Genomic DNA, 24,964 nt, shown 5'->3' with positions numbered 1-24,964 from the left:
AAGATATATACACTGGCCTTTTTTATACTCTCCTGCTTTCTCTCCTTACTTACATACCCAATAGTGATCTTCCCTTATGTGGTGCCTTTTCTGAATTTAATGCCATATCCTTAGGTTCTACTACACTCGTTATCTACTTAAAGAACTCCCTCAATTTATCAGTCTTAACTGAAATCTGTCTTCACATTCAGATGACTGCCAAAGCCTTAATGAAATATAACTGCTAAGTATGTGAAATGAGAAAAAGACACACTCTTGATGTAGAAGCAGGTCCCATGGGATCTTGCTGGGCTAGTATTTTTATAGCATCCCTTCATCTGGGAAAACAAAGCTCTATGATCCCGTTTAGCAAATGGATTCTACCCAGAGAATTCAGTCTCTTTCCAAAATGCATAACTGTGGGTGGCAGTCCGAGGACACTGTTCTGTCTATAATTCTCTGAATGGATAGTAACTCATTCCCCCATGCTGTTCCATCATAGACCTATGAGGCAACATCGACTCTCTCTTACTTAGCATTCTTGACTATTTCCAGGCTATGACTTTTTGTTTTGTTTTTTTTTTTTTTTTTAAGATTTTATTTATTCGTGAAAGACACACAGAGAGAGGCAGAGACACAGGCAGAGGGAGAAGCAGGCTCCGTGCAGGGAGCCTGACATGGGACTCGATCCTGGGACTGGGATAATGCCCTGGGCTGAAGGCTCACGCTCAACCGCTGAGCCACCCAGTTGTCCCTCCAGGCTGTGACTTTTATTGAGATCCTAATTTATGCTTTGATTCTAATGCAATATAATAAATGCCTCCTCCTCTGAGGTTCATACTACCTTCTATACAGTTCTGTTCCATGCTTCCTTACATGATCCAATGACCTTTGGCCACTACTCCATATTCACTGATGACTTTAACCATATTCTTTCTTTTCAAATTAATCATACTGGACCTTAAAAATTCCCTAGCCTGTTCTGTGAGTTTCACAATCAATGACTTTGGCCTTCAACTATACTCCAGCCACCTAATGTTATTAAGATTATTTTTCTTTGTATATAACACCTGATACATAGGTAGTATTCAAATATTAAATCCTTGCATCAATGTACCACTTAATTTATGTCATCACTCAAAAATGCCTGTGAAGTTTTATTTTATTTTATTTTTTTAAAGATTTTATTTATTTATTCATGATAGTCACACAGAGAGAGAGACAGAGGCAGAGACACAGGCAGAGGGAGAAGCAGGCTCCATGCAGGGAGCCCGATGTGGGGTTCAATCCCGGGTCTCCAGGATCGTGCCCCAGGCCAAAGGCAGGCGCCAAACCGCTGCGCCACCCAGGGATCCCGCCTGTGAAGTTTTAAACTCCAAAAGCACACCCCCTTTAACCACAGTGTTTTTCTTCTGGCTTCCTTACTTCCCATACACTTTCTGTCCAACCTTGTTACTATCTCTAATGCTTTAACTTCTCCTTATGTTCTGAGTTTGTTGACCAAGTCTAGATTTTACATCATTACAGAGCTTCACATCCATAGGGAATCATTTAAATTTTTTTTTATCCTTTTTTATCAACATGATCAGTGTACCCACCTTCTGTCCGGTAACTATTGGTTTGTTCTCTATAGCTAAGAGTCTGTTTCTTGGTATATCTCTCCCTCTTTTAATTTTTTCATCCCTTTGCTTGTTTTGTTTCGTTTCTTAAATTTCACACAAGTGAGATCATATGGTATTTATCTTTCTCTGACTTATTTCACTTAGCACCATACTCTCTAGCTCCATCTCTATCATTCCAAGTGGCAAGATTTCATTCCTTTTTAGTGGCTGAATATAATTTCATTATACATACATATATCACATCTCCTTTATTCATCTGTTAGTGAGCATTTGGGCAGCTTCCAGAGTTTCGCTATTGTAAATATGCTGCAGTAAATAAATATAGGAGTGCGTGTATTCCTCTGAGTTAGTGTTTTTGTATTTCTGGAGTAAACATCCAGTAGTGTTGGATCCTAAAGCAGTTCTATTTTATATTTTGTGAGGAGCCTCCATACTGTATTCAACAGTGGTTGTACCAGTTTGCATTCCCACCAACAGTACCCAAGGGTTCTTTTTCTCCACATCCTTGCCAACACCTGTTGTTTCTTTTGTTTTTTTGATTTTAGTCATTTTGACAGGTATGAGATGATTATTTCCTTGTAGTTTTGATTTGCATTTCCCTGATGATCAGCAATGCTGAATATAGATTTTATATCCTTCATTAAAGAGCTCCCCATCCACAGAGAATCATTTTATAATTTTTCTTTTTCTTTTTCTTTTTTTTTTTTTTTTTTGCTGGTACCCTTAAATATCTTTGTCCTTATGTTTGTCTATTGCATGGAACCTAAAAACCTCCAACACAGACTTACCCAATCATTGGTCTGTTAAGTGTTACATGGGGAGGGGGAAAAAAATCACACAGACTTTGGGTTCTATAATAAAGCTTTAGTAATCAAGACAGTATGGTATAGGCACAAAATAGGCACATAAATCCATGGCACACTAACAGTAATTTAGAAATGAACAAACAATTATATGGTCAATTAATCCTTGACAAAGTAGAAAACAATATACAATAGGAAAAAGACCATCTCCTCAAAAAATGGTGCTGGGAAAACTAGTCAGGTATATGCAAAAGAATGATACCAGGCCACTTTCTTATACCATACACACAAATAAATTCAAAATACATTAAAGACCTAAATGTGAGACCTGAAACCATAAATCTTAGAAGACAGCATAGACAGTAAGGTCTCTAACACTGGCCATAGGTAGCAACATTTTTCTAGATGTCTCCTGAGGGAAGAAACTTAAAAGCAAAAATAAACTAATGGGGCTACATCAAAATAAAAAGTTTCTGCAAAGCAAAAGAAGCAATCAACAAAAGACAACCTACTGAATAGGGGAGGAAATTCTGCAAATGACATAAACAATAAAAAGTATCTAAAATATATAAAGAACTTATACAAGCCAACACCCAAAAATAAATAATCAAATTAAAAATGGGCAGAAGACATGAACAGACATTTCTCTGAAGAAGACACAGAGATGGCCAACACTTGAAAAGATGCTAAGCATCACCACATGCAGAACAAAACTGGGCCATTTTCTTACACCATACACAAAAGTAGACTCAAAATGGATGAATGACCTAAATGTAAGACAGGAATCCATCAAAATCCCAGAGAAGAACACAGGCAGCAATCTCTGTGACCTTAGCCACAGCAACTTCTTGCTAGACACATCTTCAAAGGTCAGGGAAACAAAGGCAAAAATGAACTTCATCAAGATAAAAAGCTTTTTGCACAGCAAAGGAAAACAGTTGACAAAACCAAAAGACAACCAACAAAATGGGAGAAGATATTTGCAAATGTCTTATCAGATAAAAAGGCTAGTGTCCAAAATCTATAAAGAACTTATCAAATTCAACACCCAAAAAACAATCCAGTCATGTAATGGGCAGAAGACACAAACAGACATTTCTCCAAAGCCATACAATGGCCAACAGATACATGAAAAAATGTTCAACATCACCTGGCATCAAGGAAATACAAATCAAAACCACAGTGAGATACCACCTCACACCAGTCAGAATGGCTAAAATTAACAAGTCAGGAAATGACAGATGTTGGTGAGGATGCAGAGAGACAGAAACCCTCTACAATGTTGGTGTTGGAGGTTCCTCAAAATGTTGAAATAGAGCTACCTCATGACCGAGCAATTGCACTACTAGGTATTTACCCCAAAGACAGAAATATAGTGATTCAAAGGGGGCACCAGCACTCCAATGCTTATAGTAGCAATGTCTATAGTAGCCAAACTATGTGAAGAGCCCAGATGTCCATCAAGAGATAAATGAATAAAGATGTGGTGTGTAATACACACACACACTGGAATTACTACTCAGCCATCCAAAAATTGAAATCTTGCCATTTGCAATGATGTGGATGGAACTAGAGTGTATTATGCTAAGTAAAATAAGTCAATCAGAAAAAGATAATTATCATATGATCTCACTCATGTGAATTTAAGAAACATAACAGAGGATCATAGGGGAAGACAGGATAAAATAAAATAAGATGAAATCAAAGAGGGAGATAAACCATGAGAGACTCTTAACCATAGGAAAGAGATTGAGAGTTGCTGGAGGGGAGGAGGTAGTGGGATGGCGTAACTGGGTGATAGACATTAAGGAACACATGTGATGTAATGAGCATTAGGTATTATATAAGACTGACAGGGATGCCTGGGTGGTTCAGTGGTTGAGCGTCTGCCTTTGGCTCGGGGCGTGATCCCGGGGTTCTGGGATCAAGTCCCACATCAGGCTCCTCACAGGGAGCCTGCCTCTCTCTCTGTGTCTCATGAATAAATAAATAAATCCTTAAAAAAAAATAAAACTGACAAATCACTGACTTCTACCTCTGAAATGAACAATATATTATATGGTAATTAATTGAATTTAAATAAAGAAATAAAAATAATAAATACATAAATTTGTATTTAGATGAAAAAAAAAGATGCTCAGCACCACTGATCATCAGGGAAATGCAAATCAAAACTACAAGGATACAATCACCTCACATCTGTCAGAATGGCTAAAATCAAAAACACAAGAAATGACAGGTACTGGCAAGGACATAGAGAAAAAGGGACCCTTGTGCACTGTTAGTGGGAATGCAAACTGGTATAGTCACTGTGGAAAACAGTATGGAGGTTCCTCACAAAATTAAAAATACAACTGCCCTAGAATACAATAATTATACTGCTGGATATTTGCCCAAAAAATACAAAAACATCAACTCGGAGGAATACATGTACCCTTATGTTCATTGCAACATTATTTACAAAACCCAAACTATGTAAGTGACCCAAGTGCCTATTGAGAGATGAATACAGAAATGGTATAGGTATCTACAATGGAATATTACCATAAAAGAGGAATGAAAGCCTGTCATCTGCAACGACATGGATGGAGCTAGAGAATATAATGTTAAGTGAATTAAGTCAGAGAACGATAAATACCATATGATCTCACCTGTGTGGAATTTAAGAAACAAAATAAACAAGCAAAGGGGAAAAAGAGAGGGAGGGAGAGATAAACCAAGAAACAGACCCTTAACTACAGAAAACAAACTGATGGTTACCAGAGGGGAGGTAGGTGGGAGAATGGGTGAAATAGGTGATGGGGTTTAAGGAGTGCCTGTGTTGTGATAAGCATTGGGTGATGTACAGAATTGTTGAGTTGCTACACTATACACCTGAAACTAATACTACACTGTATGTTTACTGGAATTAAAAAAATCACACAAACATACAAACTGTTAAGACTTCAAAATTTATGATATTTAGTGTCAGCAGAGACTTTGATACTTTAGTAATGGGTATTTCTTCCACTAGTCCCCAGTGCTTATTAAAAAGGAATATTCAGCTATATACAGCTGAGTAAATATTTATACCATAGAAACTATCCATCCATTATTTTGGTAGATGAAGATTTATTGGTGTCTTTGTGACAGATTAAACTCCAAAGCAATTAAGACATTACAGTAGGACTCCATATTTTAATTTTTTAAAAAGATTTTATATATTGAGATAGAGAAAAAGAGAGCACCCACATGCACATGAGAGAGCCTGAGAGAACAAGTGGGAGGCTGAGCCAGAGGCAGAGGAAGAAGGAAACTCTCTGATGAGCAGGGAACCTGATGCAGGGCTTGATCCCAGGGGCCTGGGATCATGACTGAGCAGAAGGCAGAAACCCAACTGACTGAGGCACCTAGACACCCCCAGTATGACTCTGTATTTTAAAATAATGTATGTAAGTCTGAATTAAAAAAATTATAGACCAAGAAAATACCAAGATGTTACAGTGATTTTTCTGGGAAGTGGCAGGGTTATAGGTAGTTTGTCTTTGTTTACCTGTATTTTGTAATATTTTATTTGGTTGAAATTTTATTTGGTTGAAATAATATCTGTCCAGATTGGATGCTGGGTATCCAAACCAAATCCAAAATCCAAAACCAAATCCAAATCCAAATCCAAATCCAAATTTTATTTGGTTGAAATAATATCTGTCCAGATTGGATGCTGGGTATAAACATTGTGAGATGGGGGTGCTTGGCTGGCTCAGTTAGTTGGTAGAGCATGTGACTCTTGAGCTCAGGGTTATGAGTCCAAGCCCCGTGTTGGGTGTACTTAAAAAAAAAAAAAAAAAAAAAAGATATTACTTAAAAAAAAAATCCTAAAAAAGAAAATAAAAAAAGAACAAAAGAATATAAACATTGTGAGATGGCTACTATAGGCGCTTTGTTGCTGCTTCTCTACAAACTGGATACATCCCTCAACCTAAGTTCCACCAAGAATTATGGGGTAAGCAGAAAAACTCCAGGCAAGGACAAAATCCTAGGTGTGGCCTGGAAGTACCCTCTCTCTAGCATCTTTGAATTTCCTTCACTTCTCAGGCCAGTAATGTCACCCAAGATCAATGTGATGTATCTTTTTGCTTTGCCACCTGGGCTCCTCACTGTTCCTGGAAAGATCACAAAGCAGGACTAGCAATAGTATAGAAAGGTCTAATTTTTTCCTACCATGGCTACCAGCAACTCCTGTCAATTCTTTTACTTGGTACATTTCCTCTCCCACCCCAGTTCAGTGACTGTTTCAATCCATTAATGCCTTCAGAGACGCAGGGTCTTGGGTCGTCGGAATGTAGGTGACACATGGATCTTCTCTTTTTTTGTGACTGTACATGCCTTTCAGCACCGCTTTCTTAGCTTTCAAAGCCTTTGCTTTGGCTTCGGCTTTGGGAGGGGCAGGGGCTTCCTTCTTCAGCTTCGGTGCCATCTTCATGAAAGGGCTACACATTGACTCTTAATCATGAGAGATTTATGGTGGTGATGTTTTCATTAAAAGGGACTCCAAAGGAGGTACAAAGGGAATACCAACAAGGGTGGGTGGATAGGTTGGTCTTGAACAAAGAATAAACTCATTTCCAGTAAGAAGGTAAAGTATGGTTTTTCTTTTCTGTAAGAGGGGAAGACTATGGATGAGTTGGTATCAGGGAGGAAATTAAAAGAGTTTCTCCCTTTTAGCCTCATTTATTAAGAAATCAAGATTGCTTGCTGAGAGTCAGGAGCTTTGAGGAGCTTGACAACATTAATGGATTGAAACAGAAGAGTGCACCCAGGAGAAACAAGCTTGATCACTATGCCATCATTAAGTTCCCCCGACTACTGAGTCAGCCATGAAGAAAATAGAAGACAACAACACACTTGTGTTCACTGTGGATGTCAAGGCCAATAAGCACCAGATCAAACAGGCTGTGATGAAGCTCTATGACATTGATGTGGCCAAGGTCAACACCTTGATCAGGCCTGATGGAGAGAAGAAAGTGTATGTTCGACTGGCTTCTGACTATTGCTTTGGATGTTGCCAACAAAATTGGGATCATCTAAACAGTCCAGCTGGCTATAAATCTAAATATAAATTTTTTCACCATAAAAAAAAAAAGTCAATGTGCAGCCACCAGCCTGCCAACTAATTTCTAGTTTTCACTTCATATCCAAACCACATACATACCACGAACCACTTTTCATTCCTATTATAATCGGAGTTCCTTATTTATTTATTTATTTATTTTTTGTTTTTTTTTATTTTTTTTATTTTTATTTTTTTATTTTTTTTATTTTTTTACCTTATTTATTTTTTAAAGTTTTTATTCAAATTCCAATTAGATGGGACGCCTGGGTGGCTCAGTGGTTTAGCATCAGCCTTCGGCCCAGGATGTGATCCTGGAGTCCTGGGATCGAGTCCCATATAGGGCTCCCTGCATGGAGCCTGCTTCTCCCTCTGCCTGTGTCTCTGTCTCTCTTTCTCTGTGTCTCTCATGAATAAATAAAATCTTTACAAAAAAAAAAAAAAAAAAAAAGGGCACAAAAAAATTTCCAATTAGTTAAGATAGAATCTAATGTTAGCTCAGGTGTACAACATAATCTGAGTTCTGCCAAACCAAACCCCAGTGAAGCGACTAGAAGGGCTTAAAGGACTTCTTAACTGTAAAATTCAACAGACATTTTTCTTGTTCCAGGCCTAATAAATCCTTGACACTCTCTATTCCTTTGGTTTCTTGGGTCTTAAATTCTTCTGCCTCTCTGCATAGCTTTCTAGCCACTCTTTTCATTATGGGCTCCTCTTTCCCTGCCTGTCACTTAAATGTTTAATGTTGCCCAAAGTCACTTCCCTAGATTATCTCACCTATTCTGAGATTTAAATTACTACCAGTATGCTGATGATACTCAAATTAGTAGTTCTAGCCCAGATACTCAGACTTGCATGTTCAGATAACTCCCTAGATGTTATAGAAGTATCTTGGCTTTATTTCTATCTTCCACCAGAAAACTGAGTAATTCTGTTGAGTTTCCTATAAATTGGTAAAGTTCTGTAAAGAGTAAACCAAGAACTTACCTTAAACTTTATTTTTGGCTTTTGTGTTTCTGTAGAGGCCTCTCCTTTTTCTGCTTCCTCTTCCCCATCAGAATCACTATGAGAATCTGATGATTTAGACTCTTCTAGGGTACCAACTGACTTTTCATTGACCTTACTAGAAAGCAGATCGCCAGAGTGTGGAATGAAATCATCAGGTTTTTCCCATCTGGATTCTATTCAACACATTTTAATAGTCATGTTATTTAGTTACCAATTCTATTTAGAAGTAATTCTCAATAGAACACTCCCTGTCACTTACAAATGTATTATTTTTTAAACTCCCTCCCCCCCAATATATTAAGCAATGATACTATATCTATTTCACGCTATCACTTGACCAAGAAGATGATAAATAAGAGTTCCCAAAGCTCTTGCTCTTTTATCTTTTAGAGGTTGATTTCAATCTGGATTCCAGATGATTAAACTACAGCCCCAATGGAAAGAGACCTAAGAACTGGGCAATACCGTCAAATGACTCTCACACTTTATCTGACACCAAAATTAGGAAACATGCTAATGAAACAGATCCGGGAATTTACTTATCACAGAGATTTCCTGGGATCCTCAAAGAGTGAGATTATACTGTGAATCACCTGAATGAATAGAGACTGTCATTTTGATGCTAGGAAAAAAAATAATCTCCATTGAACTCTACTGCCATCCAGTGGTTTACTGGGCTTTTAGTGAAATGAGAGCATTTCTAATTCTCTTGCAGTTATTCTCTATTTTTAGTGTAATAAAAGGGAGAGGGATTCTAAGCTTTACTGTCCAACTCAGAGAGTCTTAAGAGTGAAAGACTTAATTAATAATTACACTTGTCTACTGATGAACTGAAACTGAGAGCAAATCAATTCGTATGGTTTCTTATTCCAATTTTAGTATATGTGCTGCCTAAGCGAGCACCGTATGGTTTCTTATTAAAAGAGGATGCTTTCCAGGGCACCTGGCTGGCTCAATCAGTGGAACATGCGACTCTTGGTCCCAGTATTGTAAGTTTGAGCCCCATACTGGGTGTAGAGATTATTTAAAAAATAAAATCTTAAAAAAAAGGTAAGAAGGTGCTTTCCAACATTATTTCACATAAGCAACAAAAACTTTCAGGAAAAAATTTATTAAGCACCCACTACATATCCAGTACTGTTCTGGAGCTTTAGAGACACCTGACCTTCATGACCCAATTGGATCATCTCAATTGCCTAAGAGCAACTATAAGTTCAGTGACTTGCCCACCTTCATAGAGCTAGTAAGGGAAGACGCTGCTATGCATTGAGCTCAGATCCCACTCTCCACCTAATATTATATCACTGTATTATTTTATCTTTAAAAAGATTCAGTACCTCAATTTTACTTAGCTAGAACCATTACTATCGTTGGGCAGGCTAGGTATCTATTTGGATACCTAGTAGAGGTCTAGGTAAGAGGACCTTTTCCTCCTAAAAGATTTAATGCTATGGGTTTAGATAGTAGAAATTTAATAAATAAATAAAGCTTCCCAAAGTTATATTGATACAATATGTATTTTGGTAAATTTAATTGTAGTAGAAACTAATACAATTACTTGCTAACCCATTTTATTAAACTAAATTTGAAAAACTTTGATAATAAAGTAACAATAGTTAGGCATGTTTTATGTTGACATATAACTAAAACATTATTAGATTAATAAATGTGAAAATTTGACAATCTTAGCCACTGCTAAAATAACTTCAGTTTTGTTTTAGTGGCTAAAATGACTTGTTTTATTTTAGAAAATGAAAAGGCAAGTTGAGTTAGGTGATTTCTAAGACATCTTTCAAGGTAGTGATTATATTTCTACAATAATCATGATAAAAGTAATAATGGTAGAAAAAGTAAAAATGATTTTTAATATTTGTGAAGTATCAATTGAGAATGAGCAGCACATTAACTCTATATGAAAATCTTCCCTTTTCATTGTATTGTTTTTAAATGACAAATTAATACACACATGCTATAGATATTATGTTGATCACTATGATAAAAATTCTTAAGTCCCCTTCATCAGTAGGCTAATTAGCAGTTCCAGGTACAATTTTATATAGTTAGGAAACTCAAAGATAATACTTACCTCCTGTTTCTGTATTATAATAGTAGGTATAACCATCTTCGCTTACACCTTCTACCCAAACAGTCTTTGCTGCTGTCTAATGGGAGGAAAAAACCAGCATAAACTGAAGATAATGATGTAGTTACTCTATATTAAGTAACTAAGGCAGAGAGTCAGCTACCTTTCCTTTCCTCTTTACACCTGGGAGTTAGGGGTGGCAGTACTGATTATGGCCAGGAAGCCTGGTTTGGGTTAATCATGAGACAACCAACTTTCAGAGAGGAAATGTCTCATCTCGGAAAGACAGGAACAATGCTTTGCAGATGGACAGGGACATCTGAATGGCAAATGACTATAAATCAACGGATAGTATTTGTCCTGCATGGAGTTTTTAGGTAGACATCACTTTTACACCTCCACATAGCCTTCTCACAAAAGAATTCTAGGAAGAAAGGAATAAAGTGCCTGCAGGGAGGCTTATTTGGAAATAAATCTGCTTATCAAAACTCTTTTATAAAAATCCCAGAAACCAATCAACTTAAACCAAAGACACTATCAATGTGCCTCAGTTACCTTTTTTAAGTTTCCTTGAAATCCTTCAGGTCTCTCCCACTGGGATGCTTAAAACAAAGTTTATTGCATTAATACAATTTTTTCACTTAAAAAGAAAAACTTCTCAAAAACTTTAACTTGGCAAAAATTTACTAGACATTCAATGTGTACAAAACACTACAGGCCTGTAAGTTAAACATGTAATTGGAAAAAAGGGCGCCGCACTGGCTCAGTGGTTGAGCATCTGCCTTTGGATCAGGTTGTCATCCTCAAGGTCCTAGGACTGAGTCCCGCATTGGGCCCCTGCAGAGAGCCTGCTTCTCCCTCTGCCTGTGTCTCTGCCCCTCTCTCTCTCTCTCATGAATAAAAAAGAAAAAATAAAAAAAAAGAAACAATATATATCCCAGGGTCAAGGCATAGGGAGAGAACCCTAAGCAGACATACCAGGGAGAGTGTAGCCCGGCATGGGGCTTGATCCTGATCCCATGACTCATGGGATGATGACCTTTGCCAAAACCAAGAATCCAATACTCAACTGACTGAGCCATCCATGTGCTCCCCAGGCTTGAAAAGTTTTTAAAAGTTATTTACTTATTTATTTTTTGGTAATCTCTACACCCAACATGGGGTTCAAACTCATGACCCCAAGACTAAGAGGCATGTGCTTTTACGACTGAGCTAGCCTGGTACCTCAGGCTTGATAAGTTTTGAAGGAATGAAATGACTACTTGACATCTTGGGGAGGGGAGAGTGAGAAATAGAATGAATGACTCAAGAGAAGATAAAGGATCCAAGAATTAAAAACAAGGACGGCTGATCCTTGAACAACATGGGTTTGGACTGTGTAAGTCCACCTATAAGCAGATTTTTTTCAATAGATCTATTGGAAATTTTTTTTAGAGATCTGTGAGTTTGAAAAAACTCACAGATGAACCATGTGGTCTAGAAATACCCAAGAAATTAAGAAAAAGGTATTACTATGAAAATATAGTAATATAATACATGCAACACACAAAATATGTGTCAAACAACTGTTTATGTTATCTGTAAGACTTCCAATCAACAGTAGGCTATTAGTAGTTAAGTTTTTAGGGAGTCAAGATATAAAGTACCATATGATCCCGTAATTTTGCTATGGGCATATACTCAAAGAAAATGAAAACACTAACTTGAAAAAGATAAATTCACCCCTGTTTATTGCAGCATAATTTATAATATATAATACAGAAGCAACCCAAGTGCTCATTGATAGATGGATAAAAATGTGAGATACATATATTTCTCTCTCTCTCTCTCTCTCTCCCAATCTCTCTCTCTCACACACACAATTACTCAGCCATGAAAAAGAAAATCTTGCCATTTCTGACAGCATGAATGAACCTAGAGATTCAATGCTAAGTGATAAGATCAAACAGAGAAAGACAAATGCCAAATGATTTCACTTACATGTATAGTCTAAAAAACAAAACAAAAAAACCAGACTCTTAAATATTAAGAACTGGTAGTTGCCAGAAGGGAGGTGGATAGGGGGACAGGTGAAATAGGTGAAGGGGATAAACAGTTTCAAACTTCTAGTTATAAAATAAATAAGCCATGGAGATAAAGAAAAGGACAGTAAAGTCAATACAACTGCAATAACACTGTATGGTGATTACATCTGTGAGCAGGGATTAATGTACAGAATTGTCACATCACTGTATTGTACACCTGAAACTACTATAACACTGTATGTCAACTATATTTTTTTAAAAAGTTATAAGCAGATTTTTGACTGCATGGGGTAAGGAAGGGTCAGTGCCTCTAACATCTGTGCTGTCCAAGGGTTTTGTTGAAAGCAAGGGTATATGCAGTAGGATAGTGAACAAAGGAAGCAAGTAATAGGAATTAGAGGAGAGAAATACATATTAAGAGCTTTTAAAAATCTTTTTTAAGAAATATTTTTTTTATTTTAGAAAGAGGGAAGAAGAGAGAGTGCCTGGGAGAGGGTGGGAGAGGGGACAGAGGGAATGGGAAAAAGAGAATCTCAAGCGGACTCCACGCTGAGCCAGGAGCCCAACGTGGGGCTCCATCCTATGACCCCGAGATCATGACCTGAGCTGAAATCAAGAATTGGATGCTTAACTGACTGAGTCTTCCAGGTGCCCCATTAATAAATAGTTTCTATGCAAATTTGAGAAAGAGACTTATGATCCTTAGCATATAATCATTTGTGATTCACTGCTAAACTAACATGCACTCCCCTTAAGGCTCAGTGCAAACTGAGTGATTACTATTTCTCTGTAGTCCAAAACTGACTGTGATTCTAAAAATCCTAACAGTTATAGTAATATTTATAGCCCATGGTTTTCTTCATTATTAACTTTGATCTCATTTCCTATTATTCTGATCATTCTTAACTTTTTTTCTGGCTTTTCTTCTATTTGTTCAATATATGTACTACCTACCCTTTATACTTGTTGTCTTCTTTCTCCTTGTGTTCTCATAAAGTTAAGATTTTACATTTCTAGACTCAACTTATTTCCCTAATTCCAGGCTCTAATCAGCTACTGAAAACTTCCACATGAATGTTCTAGAAGTACCTCAACTTCAACATACCAAAACCTGAATTCATTATTGTCCCACTTTAATTTACTCTATCTCTGTATTCCATACCTCAGTAAATGGCACTATCGTCCTCCTAACCCTCTTTGACAAAGCCCCAATCTATTTTTCCAGCCTCTTCCTTCTGCTATGACATCTTCAAAGAACTATGTATTTTACCTCCATCAGATGACTATTTTCTAAGCATTCAAACTTTTTAAGGCTTCATATTGTTCCACCTGTTTGGAATGCTTGCTTTACCCTCATAACAACCTGCTATAATTTTTTTCAATTAAGTATCTATGAAATGTCCAGGCACTGTGTTTGGTGCTAGGGATACAAATGGTGAATAAGATGGCATCATTCTTTATGCTCTCCTCTTAATGTATTGATTAGTTCAAAAGTAATTACTGTGATAATCTCTCAGACCCACATATTTACAATTAATAACTGACCATTCTAAGTTCCTAAACAATCTTACTTACATCTCTGTTATAGCACTTTAAAGTTCCTCTTTGTATCATGCTTACTTCTGACCTTAAATTTTCTATTTCTGGAAAGCAAGATGCTACATAAATGAATAATGTATTTACTAATCTCAGAATTTACATGAAAAAATCCCTGATACATTTAGTTTTAAAGGAAAACAAAAAGATGCTTTTGATATTCCTACTGGAAAACATCATTGTGTATTTTATTAGAAAGTGATATCCAAAACATAAATAGGAGTCAGGGGGTTCTTTACTATAAGATAGCTACACAAAAAAGAAAATGGTTCTGGTTCCCAATTTGCTTTTGGATAGAAAATCTCTCCAACATAATATTTTCTTTTAATAACCCCCTGCAATTTATAAAATAGATCTGAAATGCCTTATTTTTCTGTTCCATAGCTCATACTTTTAGAAGATTTTATTGAGAAAATATAAAGCTTTAACTTATTTGTAAGGAACCTATTTTTTTTTTTTTAAGAATTTTTTATTTCTGAGAGAGACAGAGAGCATGAGCAGGGTGGGTGGAGGCAGAGCAAGAAGGAGAAGCAGACTCCCCATTAAGCAGGGAGCCTGATGCGAAACTGTGGGGCTCAATCCCAGGATCATGACCCAAGCCGAAGGCTTAACTGACTGAGCCATCCAGGCACCCCATAAGGAACCCATTCTTAATGCTTTAACTAAGTATGACGCTGAGTCATTTTAAGAAGAGACCTTTTATTTACTTTTATTTTTTTAATTTATTTATGATATATATAGAGAGACAGACAGACAGACACAGGCAGAGGGATAAGCAGGCTCCATGCTGGGAGCCCGATGCGGGACTCGATCCCGGGACTCCAGGATCGTGCCCTGGGCCAAAGGCAGGCGCTAAACCATTGAGCCACCCAGGGTTCCCCAAGATCTTTTAAAGGGCACCTAACTTTTTTACAATTGTGTCAAAGATATACAGTCAGTTTTTCATTGCTTAAATGTCCTGATATTAACTAAAACAAAATAAACAGTTATCACTTTTACTAGTTCTATGCCTAAATGACCTACCTCCTGTGATAAGATCATAATAGTAGTGGTAACCCTCGGAGGTTATGCCTTCTACCCATCTGCCTTTTGAAGGGTCTTTTTTCTTTTTCTTCTTTTCCTTCGGCTGATTTGATGCAGAGGTGGGTGGGACAGTGCTTGTTACTGGTGATATGCTTGGCTCTGAAATTTCTAGAGAAAAAGTTATAAGAAAGGTAAAGTGCCAATAACTTTTTCTCCTGGTATAAAGAATTAATAATGTTATTCCAATCAAAGGTTGACAAGATGATTCTTTTGGGAATTTGACAGACTATAATAAAGCTCATCTAGAAAACCAAATATGCAAATATCCAGAATCATAAAACAGAAGTGATAAAGGGAACCTAGTTCTATCAGATGTTAACTTATTCTGCAACAACTAGTACCAAAAAACAAAACAAAACAAAACAAAAAAAACTAAAACTGATCCAGGCATAGGCAAACATATGACTGAAACAGAACAAAGAGTAGAGAAAATATATCCAAATGCAGATTCCTGGTGTTTCTCATTAGAAAGAAGATCATTTAACAAATGATGTTGGATAAACTGGTTAATTATTTGGAAAAAAGTAAGGCTATTCCCCACTCCATGGCCCCTCCCATATTCAGACATCAATATAAACTCAGATCAAAAATATATATGAAAAAAAATTACACAGGAAAATAACATTAAACTACATACAAATCCAAAAAAAAGAAAAAACTACATACAAATCCAAACATTTTGTATAGCAAAAATAAAAACAAAAAATAAAACAGTATAACACTATGTTAATTGAAATGGAATCAAAACCAAAAAAAAAAAAAAAAAGACAATGAATATTTACAACAAATACGGCTCATGGCTAATGCTCATAACAAAGATTCTTTACAAAGAAATCCAACATTCTATTATTCTATTGGAAGATGGACAAAAAGTACAACGACAGGACAGCTTGGTATTAGCTATCAATATAAAAAATATACTCATAGTTTGATTCTGCAATCTCATGTCTACAGATTAAATTTACAGAGAAAAATGTGAAAACATGCCTGCATAAGGGTGCTTGCTGAAGTATTCTTTCTAATAGTGAATATTCTAAAGCGATCTAAATGTTAGTCCGGAAGGGATTAGTTAATTAAGTTATAGCACTTTTATGGCATTTTGTTATGGTATTTTATACCCTTTATTAAACTTTATTAAATACTTATTACTAGTGGTCACTATAATAAACAGTTTACACCATTACATTACTCAGTACTTGTGAAAATTGAAGGCTGTGTAGCTAGCATGTGGTAATTCTGGTGGATTCCAAAGTCTGTGCTCCTAGCCACTAAACATGATATACATTCTTAATTATTAAAGAAAGTATTTGACATGTTATTGAGGGAAAAAATAAAACCACCTCCAAATAGACTATAACGTGGAATTATATAACTTAAAAAGAAAATTCTAAAGATGTCTGGGATAATCTTAAAAGCAGTTAGTTTCTAAAAGTCTTTTCTTTATAATGCATTATTATACTTCTTAGGGGAATGTATATCCTATTTAAGAAAACAGGGCAAAAAAAAAAGAAGGCTATGAAAAATAATAAAAGTCCTATTTAAATACAAAATGCTAAGATCTATTTGCTTAAAAGGCAACATAAGGAAACTTCCCAATCCATAAAATTGATGAGATGAATTTTCAACTACTCCTCTTTAATTCTGCAGGAACACCTATATCATTTTTCTCCTTTAAACATATAGCTTTATCCTCATGGAAATACAGCACCCACCGCTTCCTTTTAACTAACAATGTTCAGAATAATATTTTTAAAGTCTGGTTACAACTGTTCTTATTTGATGAGGCCAATGCCAATTAGCTTGTTATTCTACTTAAAACTCGGAAGAAATTTTTAGAGAGTAAAGGATATCATTCCGTGTTGACTATCTCAACTATTATGCAAGGTCAACTGGGACTGCTCTATGCTTGGTTTAAGGACAATGGATTTGTCATGGAAGAAATGCTGACAGAAAAGTTCTGAGTTAAAGCCTAAATTCATCAAAGATATAGATACAATCTACTTAAATAAGTACCTTTTATCTGGAACTGAGTTACCTTCAAACCCTCAAATTATTTACCTTCTTGCTGGTGATCATGTGGTAAAAAGGGAATCCATTTATACTGTTAGTGTATGGAAACTGGCCCAACCACTATGGAGAACATATGAAGATTCCTCAAAAAATTAAAAATAGATCCACCATACGACCCAACAATTTCACTTCTGGGTATATACTCATAGGCTATATAAGCAGGATTTCAAAGAGAAATTTGTACTCCCATACTTACTACAGCATTACTCATAACAGCCAAGAAATGGAAATAACCTTAATTCCTATCAACCAGATGAATGGATAAAAAAGATGTAGTACGTATACATAATGGGATACTATTCAGTCATGAGAAAGGAGGATATCTTGCCATTTGCAACAATGTGGATGGAACCTGAACATTATTATAAATGAGATAAGTCAGACCAAGAGAAGACAAGCATAGTATGTCACTTGTATGTGGAATCTAAAAAAGTCAAACTCATAAAACCAGAAAGTAAAACTTTTTCCAGGGGACAGGGGCTTAGGAGTTAAGGCTGATACTGTTTAAGGGTATAAACTTCCAATCAGTACATAAACCATAGAGATTTAATGCACAGTATAAGTAATACAGACAGTAATATGGTAATTAGGTAAAGTGGTAAATATTGCTACAGTAGCATTCATATTACAATACATAAATGTATCAAAGTAACACTTGTATATCCTAAACTCATAGTGTTCTATGAATTTATCCAATTATAAAAGTTATCTACCTTCCAGCGGTGAAATCAGTAAATTTGTCCACAAAAGGCTAATTCACTATAACTCAATCATACAAACAAACGTAATTCATAGTTTTAACCATATGGATAAAGCAAACCATGGTTATAATGCAAGGCCTATTTTTTAATGAATAGCTCCTTTTAGCCAAATACCTAAAAAACTCAACTGTGTCTGAAATGAACACTGACCTAAGACAGAATCAGGACTAGCTAACCACCAAGGTAGTATGGTTGTGAATGGAGGTGTAAAAAGATGAAGTTTAAAAGTAAAATAAAAGTGCATGACCCAAGTCCCACAGTCTAAATACAGCTATGATGCATAGGAAAAGGACTAAGAGTTTACCCTGAGTGTATAACCTCTTTATGGAAACAATAAAAGCTCACTGAGCATGACCTCTGATGTTAGTTTTAAAACATGCTGGCTGCTTTTTTACCTGACTCCAAGCCAAGCCTTTTCAAATCCTCTTGGTATGCTTTCAGGGCAGCTGCCTCCATTGCGGCAAACTCCTTTGATGCCTTTTCTTCTTCCTTTGCCTTATCCAGACTTTTCTGTTTAATCTATGGAAGACACATATAAAAGTGAAAGTCAGATAAAGGACTGATATTTACATAGAAAAACTGGCAAAGAAAGAAATAAAATTACCTCACTAATCCTCTTTGCCACATTTTCCTTATGATTTTTTCCTCTTTCGTGAAATTCAACGCTCTTGAATAAAAGAGAAAATGCAAGGAAAGCATCATAAACATCATAATGTTCACAGTAAAGTAAATATGGGGATAGAACATACCAAAACTGAAATTAAAACGACTGACAAAAATAATTTTAGTGCAAATTGGTTCTTTTTATTAAATGATGCCAGGGAGCCGAACCAAGTTATTTATTATTATACCCTCAGGTGCTTAAAATAAACTATGATGACCACATAAATGGAGAAAAACCCAAGGTACCCTTGATGACTTATCTAGTGAATATGATTGTAAGCAGGACTCAAACAAGACATGAAACCAAATGAGGAGTGGAAAAAAATAACCACCTCAAGAAATACTTCTCAATAAAAAATGTCAAAACCAGTAAGCCCCTAGAATTTGCAATGCTCTAGAGACATAGAGAATAAACAATAATGCTTAGAACTTTACTCCTCCAAATTGGGAGAAAAGACAGTAAGGAATTCCTTCTAAATTGTAAACAAATATTTTTTATACAATGTAGTAATGGTACAAAATGTACATCTCCTATGGAGGAAAATCTGGCACTATCTACCAAAATTTGGCTGCTGGAATAGAGAACAAAGTTCCCTATATACTCATGTGGAAAGCGCTCCAAGACTTACTGTTCAATTAGAAAAACAAACACACACCAAACTACGGTAAAGGGTGGTGTGTATGATATCCTACCATTTTATGTATGTTGGAATAATAACTGTATATGCATCAAAAACAATGAAGAATGCACAACAAAATGAAAAAAGCAGTAACCTACAAAGAATGATGGTGATTGGATGGGACAAAGGAGTGAGTAAATGTTATTACTTATTTAAAACAGCAAAGAATGCTCCCTAAATTACAAATGTCTGGTTGTATGCAATAAGAAATTTCTGGTAAACTTTGGAATATAAATTTTGTCAATCAAATCTTAGCTAATCTATCCTAAGGTACTACCATGAACTCCTCTTTAAAGTGAGACATTGTAAAACAAAGGATCATCTATTTCTCATGTATCAGGTTTCTTAAAGTTAATTACACCACACAAAGGATATTAAGGGCACATTTGAAAACAAACTTTGTTTCTAATTAAAGGTTAAATTGATGTATATTAGCAATCCAAGGAGAAGAAAGATTATCCTAAAAGGGATTATTTACTCTTCATGATTCCTAATATTCATTGAGCTGCTAGGGTACCTCAAAGAAAGAGAAATTATCGGCGATTTGTATAGATTTCAAGATTTGTGGCATTTATGTGTAAGGATGGCCTAAGTTAAACAAGACGGCTGAGAACTTTAGCAACTATTTAAAAGATCCAAAACCATAATAAAACCTGGAAAAAATATCCCTAAACTTCTTGTAGGCAGTAGTAAATGAATGTCTACTCTACCAAAGAAACATGACATTGTTAAAAACACAGCTACTGTTCTGTTCTGCGTGAATTTCTATCAAGTAAAAAAGATGTGAATGTACCTTTAAAAAATACCCTAGCGTTTATGTACTATGTATACATTATAACGACAGGCACCTAAAGGGGCAAAAAAAAAATTAGTGGTGCTTTTTAAGTCTTAAAAGCTTAATCAAGATTAAGAGATACAGTAATAAGGTGTGTAACAGAGCTGCTATTTTCATATTCTAGGAAAATAGATGTTCTTTAAAATTTAACCATTTATTTATTAAATTTAACCATTTATAGCTATAAAGCTCTGCAAATATATTTAATTATCTCTGAGGTAGAAAAGATACAAAATAAACTACGCTAATGTTTCCTTTTACATAGTAAGGGCTTTGCCCTTTTGTTTCTCTGTATATGGTCCTTTTACAAACAACACATCATCATTATGGATATATATGGAACTCAATGTCCATTTTCTTTTTCTTTTATTTTTTAAACATTTTATTTACTTATTCATAGAGACACACACACAGAGAGGCAGAGACACAGGCAGAGGGAGAAACAGGCTACATGCAGGGAGCCTGAGCGCGACTATCCCGGGACCGGGATCATACCCCCGGGGCTGAAGGCGGTGCTAAACCACTGAGCCACGCAGGCTGCCCCAATGTCCATTTTCTGAATGTGACTAATGGACTACAGAGAAATAATTTGTCTTAATATCATAATCTAGTTTAAGGATGAAAAGGAAGAAGGCCCACAGCTTTCCTACAAGAAATGAAAAGAGACATCTTTCAATGTTTTGAAAAATCAGGAGCAAGGTCTATGAAGGTGCTTCGTAAATACTGAGTTTAGATAAAAAAACAAAAAACAACAACAAAAACAAAACACAGGAAAACGGTATTTTTAACAGTGGAATTATCATACAGGCCTATTGTCCGCTATCCAACACTTGCAGTAATCACAGAACTTCTTTGGCTGCGACTTCCAGTAGTCTGCCCTGAAAAAGGGAAAAACAGGTCTTAAGTTCACAATTTAAGAAGGTGAAACTGGGCGTGTTTTTCACCTCCTCTTGGAGTCTAGAACATAAGCCTCTGCTACCGGTTCTCCTCTCATCACACACATTACCCTGTTGTATTTATCTCACTGCAGCAGTTAAGCTGAAACTGTTGCCACTATAAAAGAAAAAAAAAAGTCTGCACGGGATTTAAAACTCCCTTAAAAAAATAAAACAAAAATAAAACTCCCTTAAATAAAATGGTTTAAAAAAAAGTGGTTTCTTTGTTTTGTTTTTGTTTTTGTTTTTTTTCCTCAGTGGCCACTGTCATCAGTGTGAAGAAACAAGAAAACATCTTGCAAAAGACTCCTCTATGCCTTTCTGGCATTTTGGGGGGGAGGTTTGCCGTACTGGGGGGCCCGAAGAAAAACGCAAAAAGTTTGCTTTCAGCCGAGTTATTTCCACCCAAAGAACAAAGAACAAGACTCCTCTGGGGGCAGACCGGTTCCTCCGAGACCATCAGTTAATGCAATTTGTTCTTGGGCCTCAGGGCAGGAGAGTTGGAAGAGCCTAGGGACCTCTCAGCCAGCAAGAACCCGGGGCGGGGGGGGGGCACTATGCTAAGTAACCGAGACCGCCCGTTTCTACCCGGCGGAGAAGGCGGCGTTCCGACCCTAAAGTTTCGCAATTCCCCAGGGTTCAAGCGCTACGGCAAGGAACGGGGTGCTTGCGACCCCCGCCTGTGCAAGCGGGGGAGCCCGGGGGGGGGTCCGGCCCCTCCGCCCGCACCGCCCGCCTCCCCCTGCAAGCCCGCGCGCGCTCCAGGCCCCCGGGGCGCTCCGCGGGGCAGCACGTCCACCCGCCCAGAGAACCGGCCCTGCCGGTCTGCGGCCGGTCCCGAGCGAGTTAAGAGCACCTCCGTCACGCCTCCAGCCCGGAGGAGGAGGAGGAGGAGGAGGAGGAGGAGGAGGAGGAGGAGGAGGAGGAGGAGGAGGAGGAGGAGGAGGAGGAGGAGGGATGGATGGGGCGAGACCCGGCGGAGAAAGGGCCGCCCAGAGCAACAACGCCTCGTTGTTCAGAGCCCGACACCCGACTCACATGACCGTGGCTCAGTCGCCCCGCGCGTCGCCGCCCCTTCCCCGGGGGGACGGCGGGGGGGGGGGGGTCCGGCTCCGGCTCGTGTCCCCCACGCGGGGCCGCCCGGAGCCCGGCGCGCCGCGAGGCCCACCCGCGCCGCCCAAGCCCGGACGCCTCCCTCCGCGGCCCGGGACCAGGGTTCCCCGGTTCCCAACTACGGGTGCCCCGGAGACTCAATCCGCGTTCGGCTTCTCCTCCCGTCCCCTGCCCCTCCCCCTACGGGGCGGGGCTGCGGGCGCCCGGGAGGTGGGGGCGGTATAAAGGGGTTGAGGTCACCGGCCAGGGGCGAACGCGCGACGGGACCTGAGCCGGAGGAGGGGGGCGTCCCGCCGCGAGTCCCCGCATCTGCCCTCCCCGCGCCCCGTCTCTCTCTGTCTCTCCCTCCGGGATCCAGAACCTACACGTTCTTCTAGGCTCGCTGGCCCGCGGCCAGGGAGCTCGCGCGCCGCCTCCGCCCCGAACGCAAACAGCTGTTCCCCGAGACGTCGCCGCCCTCAACTTTTGCCAACTAGTCCGCACGCACTTTGGCCGGCGAAGCGGCCCGGACCTGTAGGCGGGGCGCGGCGGGGCGCCCCGGGGCGGGGGCGGGGGGCCGTCGGCGGAGCTGGGAACCGAGAGGTGAAGCCGCTGCTTTCGGGGCCGCGAGTGGCCGGGCTTCGCCTCAGAACTTTCCGGAGGCGGTGGAGCGGCCCCGCCCCCCCCGCGACGCCCGCGCGCACGGGCCGGGCTGGTTCCTTCGCTGGCGGAGCGCGTGGGCGGCGGCGGCGGCGGCGGCGGCTGAGGGGCGCAGCGGCGGCGCGCGGGGCGGCGGAGCCCAGGCTGCGGGGGCGCGTGCGCTTGTCAGGTGAGTCGCGGCCGCGTCCCTGCCAGCACTTCCCATATGGTCTAGCGGTTAGGATTCCTGGTTTTCACCCAGGCGGCCCGGGTTCGACTCCCGGTATGGGAACGTTGTAACTTTTTTTTTTTTTTAACGGAATGGGAAGATTCACTAATTTTATTTCCAATAGTTTGGGCTCTTGTGAGGAGTGGGTGAAAAAACAAAAAAAAAAAAAGAAGAAAGAAACCTTCGTGTGGTAGTGAGGGACTCGACGACCCGTGCCGGCCGGGCGGGCGGCGCTGAGCCTCGGGGAAGGAGTTTCACTTTCCAGGGGCTGCTGCTCCTCCGCCCCGAGTCGCCCTTTTCCAGACGCTCGCGAGGTGATGATTAACTCTGGCCGCGCCTTATCTCCTCCCGGCGCCCCCCCTCCCGGGGCCCACACCCTCCGCGGCTTCCAGACCCGCCCGAGGGACGCCGGGGGGGGGGGTGTTCGCCCCCCGCCCCGCGCCCCGCGCCCGGTTCGGAGTGCTGGTTCTCCTTCAGCGGCTGTTTACGGAGGAGGACCCCCCCCCCGCGGTCACCCCGCCCGGCACAAAGCCGCCTGTGGCGGGGCGCGCGGCGGCGTGGCGGCCCGGAGAGTCCCGGTGCCCCGGGTCACCCCCGAGCGGCCGCGTGTGCGCCCGGCTGTCCCGCGGCGGCCGAGCCCGACCTGAGGGGCGCTGGCTGCACCAAGAAAAAAAAAAAAAAAAGGTGTCGCAGACTCGAGTGCGGCCGCCTGGGGAGGCCTCTGGGGAAGGGAATCCCCCCCCCCGCCCTTCCAGATTTTTTTTAAAATTTTTTATTTTTAAATTTTTTTAAATTAGATTTTTAAAAATTTATTTATTTATTCATGAGGGAGAGAGAGAGAGGCAGAGACACAGGCGGAGGGAGAAGCAGGCTCCACGCAGGGAGCCCGTCGCCGGACTCGATCCCGGGTCCCCAGGGTCCCGCCCCAGGCTGCAGGCGGCGCCAGGCTGAAGCCACCCGCCCCGCTTTAAAGCGCGCACCCAGACGCGCGCACACAGGCTGCGGAGGAGGGGAAAAAACAAAACCAAAAAAACCCACCTCTATGAGGAGACGTCTTTAAAGAAGAAATTTAACTTTCCAAAGTGGGGCGGGGGTGGGAGTGGGGTGTCGTGTAAGGTTTTGAGGTCCGCCGACAGAGAAAATCTTGGGGTGGAGGTGGGGCTTGGAAGAGAGAAAATTGGCTGGAGACTGGGGAGGGGATGTCACAACAAAGTTTCACTGTATTTTTAAATATAGAAGCCCTGTGTTTATTACAAAGAAGGGGCAGCTGTGTCAGCAGCATGTGAGCTGTAAATGAAACAAAAGCGTTATCTTAAATGCAAGCTGAAATTAGAAGATGGGGCGAGCTGTATAGTGTTTTTAGTCCGTTGGGCCTCTGGGAACAAACCGGAGAGAGGGGGTCTGGTGGGTTGGGTTGGGTTTATGGTCAGTGCCACTAAGGAGAGCAGAAGATTGGGGGGCCGGTGTGCGCATTCCCAGACTTTTATATTTTAACTGCACAGTGAGCTTTGAAATAATCTGTTAATGTGATTCACACCATGAAGGATTAATCGCTTTTACGTTGTAGGTAAACTTCCCGTAGCCAAAAATGTTTTATGTTTTCATGAACTCAAATATTTGAATCCTTAACAACAAGCAACCATGACACACGCTTTTGAAAGTCCCTGATGTTCGGGTTCGTGTTAGTTGGTTGTAAATACAGAACTAAATGGAATCTTCTTTTCCTTCACTCCTGTGATTAGCGATTGACCTTGTGTAAATCTTCCATCTTCT

At 39.6% G+C, this 24,964-nt stretch overlaps 2 protein-coding genes and 1 non-coding gene across 6 annotated transcripts in view; 2 read left to right on the top strand and 1 right to left on the bottom strand.

Moving 5' to 3' along the window:
- The window catches only part of WBP4 (WW domain binding protein 4), a 60,269-nt gene extending 37,834 nt beyond the window's left edge, over positions 1–22,435 (bottom strand). For 3 of the 4 annotated variants that reach the window (XM_077855516.1, XM_077855518.1, XM_077855519.1), the window contains exons 1-8: positions 22,270–22,434; positions 21,102–21,174; positions 18,723–18,785; positions 18,514–18,637; positions 15,228–15,395; positions 11,140–11,186; positions 10,588–10,663; positions 8,481–8,674 (exon numbers count right to left, since the gene is read on the bottom strand). In XM_077855516.1, the coding sequence (XP_077711642.1) occupies positions 8,481–8,674; positions 10,588–10,663; positions 11,140–11,186; positions 15,228–15,395; positions 18,514–18,637; positions 18,723–18,785; positions 21,102–21,174; positions 22,270–22,271 (747 nt within the window). In that variant the 5' untranslated portion in view covers positions 22,272–22,434. Of the gene's footprint in view, positions 1–8,480; positions 8,675–10,587; positions 10,664–11,139; positions 11,187–15,227; positions 15,396–18,513; positions 18,638–18,722; positions 18,786–21,101; positions 21,175–22,269 lie in introns of all 4 variants that reach the window. The other variant, XM_077855517.1, reaches the window with a different exon arrangement.
- Positions 22,436–22,997: 562 nt separating this feature from the next.
- ELF1 (E74 like ETS transcription factor 1) overlaps positions 22,998–24,964 on the top strand; it is a 106,716-nt gene continuing 104,749 nt past the window's right edge. Inside the window, exon 1 of the mRNA XM_077855500.1 lies at positions 22,998–23,152. The gene's annotated coding sequence lies outside the window, so the exon portion shown is untranslated. The remainder of the gene's footprint in view (positions 23,153–24,964) is intronic.
- TRNAE-UUC (transfer RNA glutamic acid (anticodon UUC)) lies at positions 23,183–23,254 on the top strand. The gene has a single exon. It is a non-coding gene; the product is annotated as a tRNA-Glu (tRNA).

Source organism: Canis aureus, chromosome 17, assembly GCF_053574225.1.
Source record: "Canis aureus isolate CA01 chromosome 17, VMU_Caureus_v.1.0, whole genome shotgun sequence".
Classification (NCBI taxonomy): Eukaryota; Metazoa; Chordata; class Mammalia; order Carnivora; family Canidae; genus Canis; species Canis aureus.
This window is presented reverse-complemented; position numbering and strand designations above follow the sequence as displayed.